Source organism: Zonotrichia leucophrys, chromosome 13 (genome assembly GCF_028769735.1).
Source record: "Zonotrichia leucophrys gambelii isolate GWCS_2022_RI chromosome 13, RI_Zleu_2.0, whole genome shotgun sequence".
Taxonomy (NCBI): Eukaryota; Metazoa; Chordata; class Aves; order Passeriformes; family Passerellidae; genus Zonotrichia; species Zonotrichia leucophrys.
Window position 1 is genome coordinate 1994004 of NC_088183.1, and position 18908 is coordinate 2012911.

At 54.4% G+C, this 18908-nt stretch overlaps 2 protein-coding genes across 7 annotated transcripts in view; one reads left to right on the top strand and one right to left on the bottom strand.

Moving 5' to 3' along the window:
- Positions 1-11463, top strand: part of SH3PXD2B (SH3 and PX domains 2B) — a 61736-nt gene extending 50273 nt beyond the window's left edge. For 2 of the 5 annotated variants that reach the window (XM_064724966.1, XM_064724967.1), the window contains 8 exons: positions 29-163; positions 1506-1610; positions 2180-2263; positions 3364-3481; positions 4919-5139; positions 6000-6049; positions 6212-6337; positions 7166-11463. In XM_064724966.1, the coding sequence (XP_064581036.1) occupies positions 29-163; positions 1506-1610; positions 2180-2263; positions 3364-3481; positions 4919-5139; positions 6000-6049; positions 6212-6337; positions 7166-8644 (2318 nt within the window). In that variant the 3' untranslated portion in view covers positions 8645-11463. Of the gene's footprint in view, positions 1-28; positions 164-227; positions 1611-2179; positions 2264-3363; positions 3482-4918; positions 5140-5999; positions 6050-6211; positions 6338-7165 lie in introns of those variants that run through there. The other 3 variants (XM_064724969.1, XM_064724970.1, XM_064724971.1) reach the window with 2 other exon arrangements.
- Positions 11464-12406: 943 nt separating this feature from the next.
- Positions 12407-18908, bottom strand: part of NEURL1B (neuralized E3 ubiquitin protein ligase 1B) — a 121897-nt gene continuing 115395 nt past the window's right edge. For both annotated transcript variants that reach the window (XM_064724996.1, XM_064724997.1), the window contains exons 3-5: positions 17992-18699; positions 16867-16992; positions 12407-15909 (exon numbers count right to left, since the gene is read on the bottom strand). In XM_064724996.1, the coding sequence (XP_064581066.1) occupies positions 15665-15909; positions 16867-16992; positions 17992-18699 (1079 nt within the window). In that variant the 3' untranslated portion in view covers positions 12407-15664. The remainder of the gene's footprint in view (positions 15910-16866; positions 16993-17991; positions 18700-18908) is intronic.

Below are 18908 nucleotides of genomic sequence, written 5' to 3' on the forward strand. Positions count from 1 at the left end.
GGTCGGTTTTGTCCCCCTCCCTGTGCAGGAGCTGACTGTGCCTCGGCTGAGCCGCTGGTGCTGGAGCAGTATGTCGTGGTGGCCGACTACCAGAAGCAGGAGAGCTCGGAGATCAGCCTGAGCGTGGGCCAGGTGGTGGATATCATTGAGAAGAACGAATCAGGTACAGGGAGCTGGGCTCTATGGCTGCACAGGAGCACTCCTGGGCTGTCAGTGTTCTCCTGAAGCAGAGCAGCCCCCAGGCATGCTGAGGTGGGATGTGAAGGAATGAGCTCTGGTCTGTGAGTGTGGATGAGGCTGCAGGGCTGATTCCCCCCGTGCCGAGCGCCCAGCGCCGTCCCCCTTCCTCACTCTTGGTGCTTCTTGGTGCTGAAAACTTGGCTGATGTGTGCTGAGGACAAAGCCATGCCTGGGCTTGGCAGGCTGGGTTTAGTGAGTGACAGAGGGGGACACTCTCGTTGTGGCCATGAAAACCCCTTTGGTGTATTCACAATTCCTGTGGGCAGCAGCTGAGTGCTTTGCTTGCTTCAAAACTTAAACCTGCTCTTAACCTCTGCAAAGGGACTGAGCCATGGCATGGAGAATTTATTCCCTGCAAAGGGACTGAGCCATGGCATGGAGAATTTATTCCCTGCAGCTTACAGAAGTTGTTTGTTGGGGGGAGTTAAATGAAAATGGATTTTAGCAGCTCTGGAGAGCTGGTTGCCAGAGGATCAGTTGCACCAGCAGCTCTGTTTGAGAACAAGAGAAATAAAAGCAACCCTGAAGCAAATGAAACGATTAGCACAGCCAGCTCAAAAGCTGTGGAAAATCATTTATTTATCAAAGGTCAGCCCTGCTTTTCCCTCCCATGCAGGTAGCTGATTCCATCCCTGACAATCTAGTTGTCTTTCTAAATGACTCACTGGGGGGGTTCTGAGGGTAACGCTCAATCTTTATTTCCCCCCTCTAAAGACACAAATTGTGCTTTTAATAACGAGCAGCAAGCGTTGGTTTTGATTGGACACACAGGGGGGCCCAGAATTGCTTGTGGCCTCTCTGGAGCTGGCTGGGCTTCCTCTGGGAGAGCTGATGTTTTAAATCCTGCATTTGCTCGTGGCTTTTCAGTTCTGCTGTTTCCACAAATGTAGAGAAGGCGAGCGCAGCAGGGCTCAGCCATCGATTCACACACAGGGTATTCGTCTCTGCTAATTAGCCCAGCCTTGCTGACCCACACTGAGGGAAAATGAACCATGAAGGGGCAGAAAAATCCAACAGCAAATGCAGTGGCTGAGCCATTCAGCTCTCAGAGCCTCTCCTGCTTTTCCTGGGGAGGGAATTGTACTTTTAGATGTCACTCAGCTGCAGTTCTCCTGTGCTTGGCTCTGTTGCTTTGGGGTCACCCCAGCTTCCCGTGGAGATGCAAGAAAGGGGTCCCAGCCCCCCAGGCACGTGGTTTGGAGGGAGGGAGGGAGTTTTTGGCTGGTGTGAGCCCTTGGCTGAGCCTCCTGCTGTTCTCTCCTCAGGCTGGTGGTTTGTGAGCACGCTGGAGGAGCAAGGCTGGGTGCCAGCCACCTGCCTGGAGGCCCAGGATGGAGTCCAGGATGAGTTCTCAATGCAGCCTGATGAAGGTAAGGAGCTGCTGGAGGCACTGCATCACCCTCCCTGAGTGGGGCAGGGCATGGGCCTGGGGCAGGCAAAACCCAGGAACCAAACCTGGGAAAAGGGACAAAACCCCAGGAATGGTCCTGCAGGAGGACTGGGGCAGCTGGACACTGGTGGTGCATCCACTGGCCTCTCTGCTCCTCCACAGAGGTGCCACCTCCCAGGAATGCTCCCCCCAGAGCCTCCCTGCAGCCCAGGGAGCTGTTTTACCTGCCCTGCAGGAGGAGCAAAGCCCAGCTCCTTGGACAATGCATGTGCAGGACAAAGTGTACACAGTGTGGGAAAGGCAAGGGTCCAGCCTGTCCTTGGAGCAAATCCCAAGTGCCCCTGGATAACAAACAGATCCTTGCCAGTGCCTCTGTGTGCCCAGGGCAGAGCAGAGCTGGCTCAGCCCCTGGTCTGGGGGGCTCAGCCTGGGGAAGGCTCCAGAGTCTCTGCACCAGTTTCTGTGTCAGCCCTGTCTCCTCCTGGACATGAAGTGCCACCTCCTCACGTCCTCTCTTGTCCTTCTCCTGCTCTCCCCGCGCTGTCCCAGTGCCATGGAGGTACTGGTCCCTGCCCAGGCACCTCGGCCGCCGCCGCACCCTCGGGGACTTGTACACCCCTGGATGGGCTCAAGGTGGAGCACAGCGACTTTCTTGGTGCCCCTGTGTTGTGCTTGGAGCCTTGTGTGCATGTTGGTTTGCTGTGCATGTGTCAGCCCACCCCTGCTCCTCAGCCTTCCCTTCCCTTGTGCATGTCCCTCTCCTCTCTCAGCTCCTCCTTCTCATGTTTTGGGCTCAGAAACTGCAGTTCCTGCTTTCCCCCAGCACACATGTGCAGAATTCTTGCAGCTGCTGCCTCAGTTCCTGCAGTAACCTGGGTTGGTGCCTCAGGGTGGGGTGAGGAGGGGAAGGTCGTGCTGGATGTGACAGGACATTCTCTGCTTGGTCCCCTCTCCATGGAGGGGATGGGAAATCAGAGCCTTCCAGAAGACAAATCCAGGAAACCTGCATGGTGGGGATGTAGGGATGTCCAGAGGGGTGGGTTTTGGAGGCAGATTTTTCCCAAAATGGCCTTCACCCTGTTGTGGAGGCACTGCTTAAGCCCAGGCAATTATTTCCCTGTGTTTCTTCCAGAGAGGAAGCTGAGGGAGAGGGGAGGATGGATGGACCCATTTGTCTGCATGGCTTTTAGGATGTTTCTCCTTCCTCCTGAAGGGAAGAACATTCACATTCCTGCTTAACATCCCTTGTTCTGGTGGTTGGGACATCAGGTTCTTCTCCAGGCTCCCCACGTGGCTTTGACCAATGTCCTGGGGATTAAATGGTGATGTTCTGCTGCTCTGGAGCAGTTTGAGGGCACCTCTGTGTGTACCCTCATGCCTGTGGGATTTCTCTCCCCTTACAGAGGATGGTTCGTCTTTAAAGACTCTGAGAATGAAATTTGAGCTGAAATGGATGCATGGAAGAGCTTCTGTGATAAGTTGTGAAAAGTCTTTAGTCCTAAGGGAGAGGAGAAACTGTTTTAGAGAACTTCTTGGGCCAAAGCATCTCACCAAAGTTTACATTTCCAAATACATTTCACTGTCATTTCCCTTTGAATGGTCATGTATCTCTGTGTGTTTGCACCTAAATTACAAGAATTATCATTTTCTAAAGCACTTCATAGCCATTGTCCAGCTGGGGCCAGGTTTCCATCTAAGAGCTCCTCAGTGAAGCTGCTCTTTCTTTCCACCAGAGGAGAAGTACACAGTGATTTACCCCTACACTGCAAGAGACCAGGATGAGATGAACCTGGACAAAGGGGCCGTGGTGGTGGTGACCCAGAAGAACTTGGAAGGCTGGTGGAAAATCAGGTACTGTCCCAGGCACTGCAGCTGGGGCTGTGGGGTGCCAGCCCCAAGGCAAGTCTGTGAGCTGGGGAGGGCAGAGTTCCAGAGCTCATTTCTCTCCATCCTCACAGATTTGATGTTCAAGCACAGCTTTGGCTGAAAATCTTTCAACTGCCCAGGTTTCCTGTGCTGGGAGGTGTGACGTTGTTCACAGGGGTTCTTGGATGAGGGAAGAGATGAGGATCTGACTCCATGTTTCAGAAGGCTGATTTATTATTTTATTATATATATTACATTAAAACTATACTAAAAGAAGAGAAGAAAGGATTTCAACAGAAAGCTGGCTAAGAATAGAATAGCAAAGAATGATAACAAAGGTTTGTGGCTCAGACAGAGTCCGAGCCAGCTGGGCTGTGATTGGCTATTAATTAGAAACAACCACATGAGACCAATCACAGATGCACCTGTTGCATCCCACAGCAGCAGATAACCATTGTTTACATTTTGTTCCTGAGGCCTCCCAGCTTCTCAGGAGGAAAAATCCTAAGGAAAAGGATTTTTCATGAAAGATGTCTGTGACAGGGAGGTGGCTGTGTGCTCCAGCAGAGCTTTAGTGGGGTCACATCCTGCTGATAGGGAAACCCAGGAATGCCCCAGGGCTGGCTGCATCCCCTGGCTCTGTTGGAGGCTCCTGCAGGGAGTGGCCAGGTCTGGGCCAGCTCTGCTGTGTGCCAAAGGCTCCAGCCCATCCCCAGCTGAGGCTTGTTTTCTGCTGGAAGAAGAAAACATTTTCTCTTCTCTGTGGTGGAGCAAACGGCCGGGCTTGCACAGGGTGGGAGCACATGCTGCAATTTTCATAACCTCACACTGAACCTGTGCTCCTGGCAGCAGCACAGCCCCAGAAACACATCCACTGCCGTGTGAGGCACAGGAGAGCTGCCACAGGAGCTCCAAAGGCAATTACAGGCTCGGTGGTTGGTGCCATCTGAAGGAGGTGGCTGCAGCCCAGCCAGCAGGGAGGGTCTGGCATGGCAGGGGCACTGTGGATGGGGTTTTTCAGTCAGGTCATGGGGCTGCTTTCTCTCCTAAACAGATTTAGAGCAGGGAAGGGATCCAAGCTGCCAGCAGGGACAGGGCTTGTGCTCTGCAAAGAGCAGGTACATCAATGCCAGCAGCAGTGCTCTTGTTTTTCCCTCTGCCTTCCCTGCCAGAGCGCTTCACTCCTGAACTGGTGCCATTGCTGAGGTGAAAACTGGGCATCACAGCATTCCCATTGCTAGGCCTTGGCTAGGGCCAGCTTGTGTGGGAGCATTGGCCATGAGGGAGCTCTGCTGGTGCCATGCAGAGCCTGGCGAGCTCCTGTTGCCCAGAGCTGCCAAGGTGTGTGCTGAGCTCTGGGCTCACATCCTTGGTGTGTCCCAGGGGCTCTGTGCAGTGACCCTGCTGTCCTTGTCCCCACAGGTACCAGGGCCAGGAGGGCTGGGCCCCTGCCTCCTACCTCAGGAAGGGCAATGGAGATGGCTTCGCACCCAAGCTGGGCTCCTCGGCTCACTCCAGTGCCCTGGAGCTGGATGGCATCTCCAGGCAGCAGCTGCTGGCCAGCAGGGACAAGGACGGGCTGGGGGGCCAGAGGGACAGCAGGCTGGAGAGCCGGGCCCTGCCCAGCGCCGACATCCGCCGCAGTGAGTGCTGGGCGGGGCAGGTGGGGCCAAACATGGCCTTGGGTGGGCTCAAACATGGCCTTGGGTGGGCTCAAATATGGCCTTGAGTGGGCTCCAACATGGCCTTGAGTGGGCTTCAAACATGGCCTTGAGTGGGCTCAAACATGGCCTTCAGTGGGCTCCAAACAGAGCCTCAGGTGAGCTCCAAACAGCTTCTCCCTCCCAGGCTGAGGATCCCCTCCCAGGCTGCAGGATGAGATGTTCTCCTCTCAGAAACTGGGGAACCTAAAGGGAGTCTGCCAGAAATACTGAGAGGATGTTTTACAGGACAAGGGAGAATGGCCTCACACTGACAGAGGTTTAGATGGGATATTGGGAAGAAATTGTTCCCTGTGAGGGTGGTGAGGGTCTGGCACAGGGTGCCCAGAGAAGCTGTGGCTGCCCCTGGAAGTGCCCAAGGCCTGGACAGGGCTTAGAGACACCTGGGATAATGAAAGGTGTCCCTGCCATGACAGGGGGTGGAATGGGATGGGCTTTGAGGTCTTTTCAAACCCAGGCAATTCCAAGGTTCTGGGTCAGTCCTGCAATGCAAAAGTAATTTCACGTGGCCACCTCAGCTGCATTTCCCAGGAGAACCTGAAAGCTGGGATACCCTTGAGACCTGGGTAACCTGTGCCACTCAGGATTCTGGGCTGATTGGTTCTGAACTTTGGGTTCCGGGCTGGTGGGTTCCTCCTTCAGGTTCCTTTCCTGGAACCTGAAAGGTGCCAGGGCAATGGGAGGTTTAGTCCTTGCCTTTCTGTTCTGTCTCTCTCTTGTCTGTCATGAACACATGCTCAAAAGCCAGAAACTCAACAGCATCTGGAATTCTTCCTCCACAGAGTCCCCAAAGATGAGGCAGAGGCCACCTCCTCGCCGAGACCTCACCATAGTAAGTGCCAGCTGGTGTGGGAGGGCAGCAGTGGCACAGGGGGAGGGAGAGGAGCACTGCAAGGAGCTCTGGTGGCTGGTTGGGATCATGTCCCCGTGCCTGGGTGTGGTGTCACACCTGCTCTACAAACACGCTGATGGCTTTTCTGTTTTCCTGTCCCAGCCCCGTGGTCTGAACCTGCCCAAGCCTCCTGTCCCCCCTCAAGTGGAAGAGGAATATTACACCATTGCTGACTTCCAGACCACCATCCCTGATGGCATCAGCTTCCAGGCAGGGATGAAAGTAGAGGTAAGGGTGTCACCTTCCCTTCACACCCTGTCACTGTCACTTCAGGACAGTGCTCCTGGCTCCCATTGCCCTGGCACCTTTTGTGCAGGGCTCCCCTTCCAGGCCAGGGAGATCTGCTCCCCATGGTGCTCTGGGTGCAAAGCAGGCAAGGTTTTGTCTCTGTTAACACTCAAGACTCTGAAAGTGGGATAAAAACCTGTAGGAGCTCAGGAGACTCTGGCCCCACACCATTCTTGGTGGCCTCCTGTCCCCCAAGTGTGAGTTCTCTGTTTGAGCAAATGGAAAATAAACCCACACCACAAATGGCATTGGAGATGGGAGTTTTTCCTCTTAGTTAGGCCAGGTGTAAAGTTAAAAGCCCTTCCAAGTTCCTGGAACACCCTCTTTGCTGGCAGAACCCCTCCTGCAGATGGGATTTTGCTTTCTCTGTGTGCGGATGTGACTTACGCCTCTCTAAGAGGATTTTTCCTTCAGGGCTGCCCCACTCAGCCCCTGCCAGGCCCCAGCTCCACTCCTGGAGCTGCAGACAGGCTGGGCAGGGTGGGATCCACACGGGATCGCTGCTGCTGCTGCTGCTGCTTCATTGCTCCAACAGTGCCACGCTGTGGCCAGCACCCAGCATCCCGCTCCGGGAGGGACAGAGACAGCTCAGCAGCTCTTCCTCAGCCCTCCTCCTTCCCTGGCAGCCAGGACCAGCTGTCCCTCCCCTTAGGATGGGATTCCATGGCTTTTGGCTGGAGCAGCACAAGGCCATGTGTCACCCTGCCATCATTTCTGCGACCCCTGAGTGCAGAGCGGTATTTCTGAGGTCTCCTTTCCCCCTGGCAGGTTATTGAAAAGAACCTGAGTGGCTGGTGGTACATCCAGATCGAGGAGAAGGAGGGCTGGGCCCCTGCCACCTTCATTGACAAGTACAAGAAAACCAGCAATGCCTCCAGGCCCAATTTCCTGGCTCCCCTTCCCAACGAGATGGCGCAGCTGCGGCTCGGTGACACCGATGGCAGCAGCGCCAGCGAGGAGGTGACAGGGCCCTGCCGACCCCTGCCAGAGGCTCCTCCCAACGGCATGGACTGCACTGGGAGGTGGGGCAAGGACTGGAAGGGGAAGGAGGCTCCTGACAGCGGGGACCTGGCCTTCGCCGGGGGCTACGAGGAGATCTCTGACCGCGACATGGAGGAGAAGCCCAGCCTCCCACCCAGGAAGGAGTCCATCATCAAATCAGAAGGAGAGTTACTAGAGAGGCAGAGGCCTCCCCCCAAGCCCCCAGGCATGATCTTGCCCATGATCCCACCCAAGCAGTCGGCAGCCCCGAAGGACAGCAAGAAGCCAGAGCTCAAAGCGGAGAAGGCCAAACTCTTCCAGCTGAAGAACGAAATGGGGCTGGAGTGTGGACACAAGGTGTCGGCCAAGGAGGTGAAGAAGCCAAACCTCCGGCCCATTGTCAAGCCAACCAAGCCAAAAGCTGAGCCCGTGGAGGACAAACCTGAGCCCATCACCCAGAACCCCTTCTTAAAGTCAAGACCTCAGATCAGGCCCAAACCCGCCGCGTCCCCCCGGCCTGAGCCACCCCCAGCCGATGACAGACTGGACATTTGCAGCCTGCGGAGCAAGCTGAGACCTGCCAAGTGCCCAGAGAAGCCCTCAGAGCAGGACCCTGCTGCTGGGGAAAGCTCCTTCAGCAATGCCATGCTCTCCTCAGAGCCTTGTGGGCGCTTTCCAGAGCGGCCGGGCACGGAGAGCAAAGCTCTTCCCAAGCTGGACATTGCCCCCAAAGAGGCACTGCCCAAACCTTCCCTGGGCCCAGCCAGCCCCCCCTGTGCCCGGGATGCCCCTCAGCGCCCCGTGGTGCCCCCTCGCAGGCCTCCCCCTCCCAAGAAGATGGGGGCTCCTGCAGCGATGCCCACCGAGCCCAGGGCCCCCTCACGGGAGGCTCCCGAGGCCCGGCCCTCAGCAGTGCCAGGCAGGCCCATGCTGGTCCCTCCCAAAGCCAAGCCCTTCCTCGCTGCCTGCATGCAGGACGAAGCCAAAGCCAGAATAAACCCAAAGGTCATCTCCAAACCCGTGGAGAGAGGGGAGGCCAGGGAGAGGCCCTCAGCCGCCATGTCCGGGCCCGACGTCTCCAGGGAAGCTCTGTACGTGGCAGTGGCGGATTTTGAAGGTGACGAGGAGACCAACAGCTTCAGAGAAGGGACTTTGTTTGAAGTTCGTGAGAAGAACAGCAGTGGCTGGTGGTTCTGCAGGGTCCTGGCTGGGGGGCCGTGCTGGGAGGGCTGGATCCCTTCCAACTACCTGCGGAAGAAGCCGTAGCTGCTCCATGGCTGGAGGCTCCCTGATCTCTCACCTGAGTATTTAATGAGCAGATTAATTTATAGTTTTCTGTAAGGCTGGCTTTAAAAGAGAAGATAATAATTGGAGATCCCACGCCTCCCAGCTGGAGCCCCTTGGCAGCAGCTGGAGGAAGCAGCTCAGCCTCCCCTCCTCACCCCTGTGCTCCCTGTACCCATCCTCCTCCTCACATTCCCCAAAGGACTTGGCTCCCGTGGTTCTCTGTGCTGGGGAGATGGACCTTGACTGACATTTTGCCACCTCTGTGGTGAACTGGAGAGAAATCCAGCAGCAGCCAAGTGGAATGGTACCATTGCAGGAAATCACAGAAGGATTTGCCTTTCCCTGAAGCTCAGGATCACAGCCAAGAGTTGCAGTCATGTTGCTTAGTCCAGGTCTGTAGCAGAACCATGAGGAATGTGGCAAAAAGGATGAAATGATTGCTGAGAACATGTTCCTGTAGCTCTGTCTCTGGTTAAGGGCTGTGCCATGCTCTCCCTGCACGGGGATCATCCCTTGGTCCTTCCCTGCTCTACAATGACAAGTGTTAACTTCAACATCCTCCTGATGGAAAAAAATAGGGAAAAATACCCCCTCATTTACCAGGTCCTGCTATGCTGCTCCAGGACAGCTCTCAGGCTTCTCCCCTGCAGTACTGCAACCAAACATCAGAGGGGTTTTGCTTCCGGAGCTGAGGAATTCTATGCAAGGCACAGAGGACCAGAACGACCCCAAAACCCCTGGAAAAGGGAATGCTTTGCTCTCCTCCCCACACAGACTGCCCTGCCTGTTGGACTAGGCGGGGACCACCCCTTCCAGGACCCACTGAGCTCCCCGGGCTGGCGGGAGCTGGGTCCTTCCCTCGGTGCTGATTTATCAAGTGCAATCCACAATGTGGGAGCTCAGCTCCTCATCACCACCAGTTCTGAGGTGTGTCTGGTGCTCAGGGGCTGCCTGCCTTGTTTGTCACCCCTCCAGGTTCTTGCATTTCACCCTGTGGGCCAGGTTGGCTTGGAGGGGCTGCTGGGCAAGCAGAGCCTGGGCTTTCTCCATGCTGACATTCCTGCCTTGCCCTCAGTGCTGCTTATCCCAGCAGGAGGATGAGCTGTTGTTCCCCAGTGCTGCTTTCTTCCTTTCTGTCCTTGGCTATTTGCAGCTTCAGGGCCACATTTCTCTCCAGAAGAGCTTTAAACCCGGATGTCTGTGGGTTTCACAGAGTCACTGAATTGTTGGGGCTGGAAGGGACCTCTGGAGATCATCCAGTCCAGCATCCCTGCCAAGGCAGGGTCAGCTTTGGTGTTGACCAAGCGCTGTTGCCCTCTCTGGTCTAATTGCAAGTGTGAGCAATGCAGCCACATTGTTTTGCTGCTGAAAATAATGACAATTTTCCCTCTAATTTGAGGCTGGCTGAATTGAAGGAGCGCTCTCCACTCCCTCAGATGCTCACTTCCTTTTCTGTCCATATTTTCCACCCTGGGAATGTGAAGACCCCTCTGTTTGCATACAGAAAAAACAGTGGTCATTCTGGGAGGGCAATGGGGCAGGTTGATCTGATAGGGAAATCTGACCATCCTCATATCCAGAAGCCCCAGAATTCATTTTTGGTGATGGGAATTCACTCACCCCGGTGTGTGGCTGATTCCTCTCCCTCCCACCTGCGGTTTCCTCTGGTGGCACATCAGCCCCTGATGGGCTGACTCACCTGAGCTGGCAGAAGCTCTGCATTTGCAAGGCAGTGCAATAACAAAGCTCCTTGCTGGCACGCTGGGAGGTGTTGATGTGCTGCTCCTGGTGGGTTGGGACAGCTCTGCCTGGCTCCAACTCAATCCTTTCTGCTTTGGAAAGGAGTGGGGACAGGATGAGTTAAAGCAGAGCTGCTCCACAGCCAAATGCAGCTCCCACAGTATGTGGGAAGGGCTGGACCTGTATCCCTGCTCTTGACACGGGGTGGAAGGGCAGTGTGTCCTTTTCCCAGGCACCGTGTCCTTGCTCTGCCTTTGCTGAATGGCCTTTTCATCTCAGCTCTGTCTCAGAGACCTCTGTGCCCTGGCTCTCCTCAGAGAGGGCTGTGCTATTTGTGTGGTCTCATCTCTGGAGGAGGGCTGTTCCCTCTCCCCTCCCAGCCTGAGCCTCAGAACTGGTCGTGCTCCGTTTTCCTGACACAAGTACTGTATTGGCTCACTGAGCATGGGGCAGGAGCTCTCCCTTCTTCCCAAAGAGCTTCCAGGAGGGAGTGCCCGGTGGGATTCCCCTCAGGAGGTGCCCACACCTGCAGCCTTACCCCTTTTCCACCCTCCTGCCTGCCCAGGGGCTGTGGGGAAGGTGCCAGGAGCCACTGGGCTGCCAGGGCTTTGTCCCCCCTCTGGTTTGTGCTCCTGCAGCCACCTGTGCCCCAAGCCAGGCTGCCTCTCCTCCCTGGGCCTCCCTGCCTACCTCGTGAGGAGGAGGAGGATGGCCAAAAGCACCCCAAACTGGGGGGCAGCCCCCCTCCAGGCACAGCCCAGCCACCCAGAGCAGCCCTGAGTGCAGGGGCTGTGCCAAGGCTGGGGGCCCAGGGGCTGGGATTTGGGGACAGGCCAGGCTGGGCACGTCCTGGGTGGGCATCAGCCCTGCAGTGCCCAGCCCCTGCCAGGCTCCCAAAGCCCATTTGTCTGTCCATGTGTCTCTATAGTATGTAATGTGTATAAATCTCCATTACTGTGGGTGGGTGGGGGGCAGCAGAAGGTAGATGTAGCTGTGTCCATGCCCTGTCTATACCTTCACCTTTAAGGGATGGATTTTTTTATTTTTATTTGCTGGGTTTGGGGTTGATTTTTTTTTTTCCTTTTGTTTTCTTTTTTTTTTTTTTTAAGAAACAAAAATAAACTGCTTGACTGGTTTCAAGCACCCTGGTGAACCCGTGTGTATGGCTGGTGGAATTCTGGGGTGCTGCTCTTATGTTCAGGGCTGGTTTGGGGTCTGTCTGTCTGTCTGTTCATCCTGTCAGATGTGGTAGGGAGGCTCATGGGGACCTTGACAGCTCCTTGTGTCTTCCTTGGTGCCCAGACTTTATATCCCACCAAATGGGGCAGTGGAGTGTGGGAGTTTTTACTGGGAGCTCCAACCAGCAGAGTTCAGTGATTTTGGAGAAATGCAGAGAGAGAAGGAGGCACATGAAGGAAAAAAAGGAAAGGGAAAAGGAAACAGGAAAAGGGAAGAGGAAAAGGGGAAATAGAAAAGGGGAAAGGAAACAGGTAAAGGAAAAGGAAAAGGCTAGAGGAAAAGGAAACAGGAAAAGGAAAGAAGAAACGGAAGCAGGAAAGGAAAAGGAAGAGGAAAAGGGGAAGGAAACAAGAAATGGAAAAGGAAAAAGGAGAAAAGGAAAAAAATGAAAATCAACCTTCCTGCTGTGTCTGTATCACCTTGGCTGCCACAACCCCAGCAGGGCACAGGAGGGGGCCAGGCTGGAGACTGGATGAGAAATTTGGGGTTCTTTGTGAGGGCCACCAAACTCTTCCACCTCTGTACTCCTGCAATACACCCTTGTCCCAAAAACTTCCAAGGATTTGCAGGGTTAAATGAGCCAGCAAAGCCTCCCAGCCCATTGAAGGAGTGAGCAGACACTGGGCAGTGACTCCTAGGGGCAAAGCAAAGCTCAGGAAAGGTTTGTAAAATGTCTTTTTTTATTACTTTGGAAGCCTCTGGATCAGTCTTTCCTCACTTTGCAAATCAAGTCTGTCTCACCCCCTCATCTCAAAGTATCTTTGAAGCACTCCAGAGCACTCTGTACAAGCCAAAGGTTTATTTGTTTCATAAACAAGTCAAAATTATATTCATGGAAAACAGGTAAATGGACAAAAGGAAAACACACAGCACTGAACACTATAGAGCACTGACATGTAGAGGTGCAGCTCCCTCCCTCGTGCGATGCCCTCCCTCCCCAGGCCCCCCAAAATTTTGCTTGAAAAGCCTAATACAGAGGTCCAAAATCTGATTCAGCTTCAACAAGATAATACAGGTCACAGTATTGAATCATAAAGGTAACGACAAGAGAGGAACTGCCTCAGAAAGGGGGAGAGGTAAAAGAGTTCCCCCATCTCTTTCCTTTCTTCCTTTTTTCCTTAAAATTTCAAACAAAGGTTAAGGAGGAGAGGAGGGGAAAATCCATGGAAATAAACACTTTTTCACTCCTATATATATATATATGTATATGTATATACATATATATATATATATATAAAGCAGGATTCTCAGTGAACACAAAATTCTATAAAACTACCATTGATCTGTGTAGGTTTTCTCCCCCTATCTTTTTTTTTTTTCTTTTTAAAAGTTGCTTTAAAAAGGATAAAAAGTGCACAGACACCCTTATAAGGCACAAACAGATCTTCTGTACAAATCATATATCATTGGACTGTTTAAAAAAAATAGCAATACGAATACTAACAATGAAATCTGTAAGAGGCTACTTTTTCCTGGAATTTTTTTTCTTTTTTTTTTTTTTCTTTTTTTTGAGGCCTATTTTGGAAAATTCCTGTTGCTCTTGGATAGGCAGGGCCACAGGTCCACTGCTCTCCCATCCCTCTTGGTTCCTTGCTGGCCTCACTGGGTGCTGCCCCTTCTTACAAACTGATTTTGGCTGCTACAGCAAAAATTCAGCCTCTGCAAAGTGTCCTGAACAGCTCCTGGGGTGGATTCGGTGTTTCTCCTTGCTGGCTTAAAAATACAAAACAGAGCTACACCAAAACAACCCCAGCCAGGCTGCACCCACCCTGCTGCTGGAGGCCCTGAGGTGGCACCGAGCAAGGGGGTTCTGCTCCCTGGAGCACCAAGGGCACCCCTGGAGCTGGGACAGCACCCTGGGCATGGCCCAGCCCTGCTCCAGGCCGGGCATTCCAATTCCTCCCCAGGGAAAGGCTTCCCACGGCTGGCAGTGCCCAGGTAGGGGCTGACACACCTGGCACTGCTGTGCCCACTGCCCACAGCTGGACCTGGATCTGCCAGCCTGGGGCTGGGACATCCGTGGGAGTGCACAGCCTGTGCTCCCTGGGGTGGAGGACAGCTGGGAGGTCCAGAACAGCTCCAGGTGCAGGGAATGTGCCCTGGCTCCTCCTCAAGGAAGGTGGGAGTGAAAGGTGCAGTGGCTCTGCTGAGGGTGGTGGCACAGCCAGTGGCACCAAAAAGGTCTCCAAAAAGGGCTCTGCAAAGCTGTTGGGCCCTCGTGCAGGGCCATGGCTGAGAGGTCACAACAGCCTCTCCTGATACACTCAATAAAAATGTTCATCAGCACTCCAAGGAAAAAGCAAAAGGTTTCTGGGTGTCCTGTGAGCACAGCCCACTGCAGGAGGAGGATGGCAGGGCTGGCACAGGGCTGGCACAGGCCAGTAGCCAAACCCAGCTCTTCTGGCACAGCCAAGCCCCCCACGTGGGCAGCAGCACCAGGCACCCACAGCCTTGGAGGAGAGAGGGAACAGCCAGACATCCCTCAGGCTCCCTCTGTGCCCAGAAGCTCTAAAATGTACAGGAGTTATTATTCCATTTTTTCCCTTTTCCAGACTAAAATGGTAATTGCACCTTTCTGAAAAGCTGTTCTTGTGCACTTGGTAGCACACAGTCACAGAGCTGCAGGGACACCGCTCCTCTCATCCTCCCATTTCCATCATTTTCCCTCTTTATGAGCCCGAAGCAGCTGGAAACTGGCCAGGCTGGGGCTGAAGGACAGGATAGGGGCTGTGCAATGGGCAAAGGACAGAGACTGGAGCAGCAGGGAGGAGGATGCTGAGCTCCTCACACCAGCCCTGGTACTGAATAATCAGGTGCTGCCTGCAGCTGACATTACACCAAATACCCATTTACCTTTGAGTTCCCACCATCTAATTCAGCCTGAGCCTTTTTCTTTCCTCCTCAGTAAAGCCAAGTGAGATAGTCCCTGTTTTTCTCAGCAAGGTCTCAGGTACAGTTGAGACCCAGCGTGCAGGCAGCTGGGAGCTGTGCTGGGAAAGAAAGAACAGGTAAAATCAGCAAATACAGTCCCCAGAAATAAAGGTGAGCCTGATGGGACTGGGTCAGAAATTAATTTCTCACCAAAGCCTCCAAAAAATCCCCGTGGTGGGGTGGGAGGAAGGCTGAGCCCTGCCATGGCACTGGCTGCAGGGGAAGGTCTAGCACAGGTGACAGTCAGGACAGGTGACACAGCAGCTGTGCCACCTCCAGGAGGGCAGAGCAAAGTGCAGGGGTGTGTGCCTGCAGGTGACAAAGCCACCACTGCAGTGTGCCCATCCACACACCCCTGCCACCCACAGGCTGCATTTATGGCTTCAGAAGGCAGCAGGGCTGTGCCCGAGCTGCCCCTCACAGCTCCCTGCAGCTCCGTCACTGCAGGGGCTCTGTGTGGGCTCATGCTCCTCACTGCTACCCCATGGCTCTCAGCCTCCATGGCCAGAAGTCCCTGTTCTGCCCCAGAAAGAAAAATCTGCTTTAAAAAGCCCAGACCAGCTCCTCCATGTCCCCATGAGCCTGTTCATGGGGACAGAACCCCAATAAGTGACAACCTGGCTGTGCCACTATTTGGCCTGAGCTGGTTCTCCTTACATGACATTTCCAGATCATTTCTGTCCACTTTGAACCCTCCTGCTGGGCTTTATCCCATTTTCACTCCACCACAGCACAAGCCCCTGGCAGCAGCCCAGAGCTGTGGGGTTTTAGGGTCGGGAAGCCCAGTGGCACCTGGCACTGCCCAGTGGCACCTGGCACTGCCCAAGTGACAACCCCCCAGCACAGCGAGCCTCCCCCGCAGCGGGAGGAGAGAAAAAAGAGCCTTTGCAGGGGAAATTTCTCATTTGCAGCTGGCTGGGGTCCCGGGCCCCACACGATCCTCAGCTTTGCTCCCTGAATTGTGCCCTAGCAGTCAAATAAGGAAACACAGATAACAGAGCCACTGGATAACGACTGACCAGCACGATAACCCAGAAGCAGGGACGGAAAGGCGTGGGTTGCTAGCGGCGTTCCCCCTTCCCGCAGCCCCTACGGACGGTAAATTTTAATCACATCTTTGATGACCCGTCGGCAAATGGGGCAGCAGGCGTTGAGCTGCTTCTTCAGCTTAAGACCACAGGTGTTGCAGAGGCACATGTGTCCGCAGGTGTAGATCACCGTGTCCACCTCGCTGTCAAAGCACACGGTGCACTCCCCGTTCTTGCTGCTCGATGGCTCCGGAGGGGAGAAGACAGGAGAGATGGGGGGGCTCAAAGGGGAGCTGGGGGCAGTCACTGCAAGAGAAAAGAGGGAATGAGGTTGTTTGGTCAGCTGGGATGGGGCAAAGCTGACACTGTGTGAAGTTTTCTGGATCACCTAAGAGGTTGGGGGAGAATTGAGCTAGGGAGATGAGTAGGGAAAGTATTATACAAATCCTAGAATGCCTAGTGGGTTATTTGAGCCTGTTTTGTGAGGAAGGTGAGATGGACGAGTGTCAGGCCTATGATGACGAATGGGAGGAGGAAATGGAGGGCAAAGAATGAAGTTAGTGTGGGGTTATCGACAGAGAACCCGCCTCAGGCTCATTCACACTTAAGGCAGGTTTTAAGGCTGTCCTTAGTCATTGCCTGGTTCTTTGGCCAAATGAAGCCCAGTGTATTCCAACCTGCAGCAGTCACAGCTCTGGGCAGAGCCAGTTATCCTGTTTCTACACATGGGGCAGGTGCCACATCCACACATTTTTGGAACACTTGTAGGGATGGTGATTCTACCACTTCCCTGGGCTGCTTGTTCAAATACCTGACCACCCTTTTCATAAAGAGATTATTACTTATATTTAAATTAAATCACTCCTCGTGCAACTAGATGCTGTTTCCTGCCATCCTGTCCTGTTCCCTGGCAGCACAGCCCAACCTCCCTGGCTGTCCCCTCCTGTCAGGGAGTTGTTCAGAGCCAGAAGGGTCCCCCTGAGCCTCCTTTTCTCCAGGCTGAGCCCCTTTCCCAGCTCCATTCCCTTCCCTGGACACACTCCAGCCCCTCCATGTCTTTCTCATCTCGAGTGGCCCAGAACTGGACACAAGGTTCGAGGTGCAGCAATGCCAGCACACGGGACAGTCCCTGCCCTGCTCCTGCTGCCACACTGGGGCTGATACAACCAATGCACAGCCCTTCTCCAGGCCATGAAACCTTTCCATTCCTTGCTGGCCTGGCAGGAAGGGTACCCCCCATGGCTGAGGGCTGGCTGTCCTTACCCAGCGAGGACTCGGAGGCCGATGAGGACCTGTTGACGCTGAAGGCCATGTCTGAGTCGCTGTCGTACTGGGAGCCACCAGGAGATCCTGAGGGAGACACCGTCCCTGGGCTGGACTGCACCGTGCCTGGGAACACAGGAGAGAGCTGAGCCCACAGAGGGACCCCCCAAACCTGGCCAAAGCCCTCAGCCTGCTGAGCTGCCCCCACCCCCCTGCACAGCGACTTCAGGGCAAGTCCAGCTGCTGAGCTAATGCTGCCCCTTGGTAACGACACAGGGCGAGATTCTGGATGGGAGCCCAGGGTCTGGACCTCGCTATGCCTTTGTATGATGCCTGTTCAGCTTCAGAGAAGCAAGCACCAGGTTATGCAATATTTGCCTTTCCACTTCCCCACAGTCCCACTCTCCCCAGCAGCAGTGGGCTCCAGCTGTGGTCGTCACACTGTCATCTGGGAAAAGCCATTGCTTTGGATGAAGAAAACCTGCTTTACAAAGGCATTAACATCTGCTATTCTGATTGATTCCTTAACAGAAGGAGAGGAGAAAGGCTGGAACCGGTCACCAGCAATGGATCAGAAATGCCAGCTGATCCCTGAGCTGTGGCAGTGCTTCAGGAGCAATTACTGCCCGTGCTTAAACCAGAGCTGTGCCCATAAAAATCACCATCCTTACCAAGGCAGAAGTTTAATACCTGTGGGCTGGAATAGGGAGTTTATAAAGAATCCCTTCTATAAACAAACCCACTGAAAAACACTGTTTCCCCCACAACTACCCCTGTTTATAAAGAATCCCTTCTAAAAACAAACCTACTGAAAAATGGCTGCCCCCCACAACCATTCCTATTTATAAAGAATCCCTTCAAAAACAAACCCACTGAAAAACAGCTGCCCCCCACAGCCATCCCTGCCTCTCTGCCTGCAGCTTGTTTTATCTCTCAAGCCTCATTCTTTCCTGGGGGAATCACAGAGGCTGCACACATCTCTGTGACAGGCACCATGCTTTGTCACTCTTGTTTGCCAACACAAGGAGCTGCATCCTCACACCAGTGAACACTGAGTGCAAACCCAGAGCTCTGCTTCTGGCCCAGCAACCTTCCCCAGCCAGGTGCTCTGTTGGCTGCACTTACCCAGGATTTTGAGCTGGTTGATCACACCGTGGATGGTAAAAAACACCCAGAGGGACTGTGAGGTGTCCACGCACATGAGCATGCCCCGGCTGGCCCCGTTGACCCCGTGGTGCACCTCCCCGTTGGGCAGGACCATGAAGCTGAGGATGTCACCACTGTTGAGCACTGGGAAGGCCCTGTAAACCACCCAGTACTCCTTACGGTCCAGCAGAAAATCCGGATCCGCCGGGAGCTCGTTTGTCCGCAAAGTGCTCGGATCACACGAGGTGATGCCGAACGAGAGGGCCCCGTAGTAGGGCAGCCCCAGGTGTCCAACTTCCACAAAGAGGCTCTCCCCGATGTGCAAAGGCCGGTCAGAAAACACCAAAGTCCTATTGCTCTCCTGCCAGTTGGTGCAGGCCACCATCCTGTCCTGGGAGAAGGTGATGTCGGGGCCGCGGGTGGGGTGGAAGCGCAGGTCGGTGTCCAGGAAGGCCGGGACTCCCTGCGCGTGCTGCCGCCGGCCGGGGCAGCAGGGGATGATGTGGTTGTCAGTCCCAAGCCCTGGCACCCGGCTTAGGTTCAGGTTTGCAATTTTGGCCACCACTTGGTTGTTCTCGAGCTCGTTGTTGTTGAAGTTGGCCGAGTCGTGGTTGCTCTGGGGAAGGCAGGTGCTGAGCCGGGCGGTGCTGAGCCGGGCGGTGGTCATGGTCTCTGCAAACATGCTGTCTGTGAGAGAAACCCAGGCACAGAGGCTTTAGTCAAGAGAAAACTGCCTGCTTTTATGCTTTCAGTTGTTATTGCAGCCTACAGACTCCATAAGGGAAAATCGGCCACGGGTCAACCACTAATGAACAGCCCCTGGTGCAGAGTCACGCGTGGAGCAGGCAGAGAGTGGCTGCATCTGGCACCAGCCAGGAAAAACAAGTGTTCCAAAG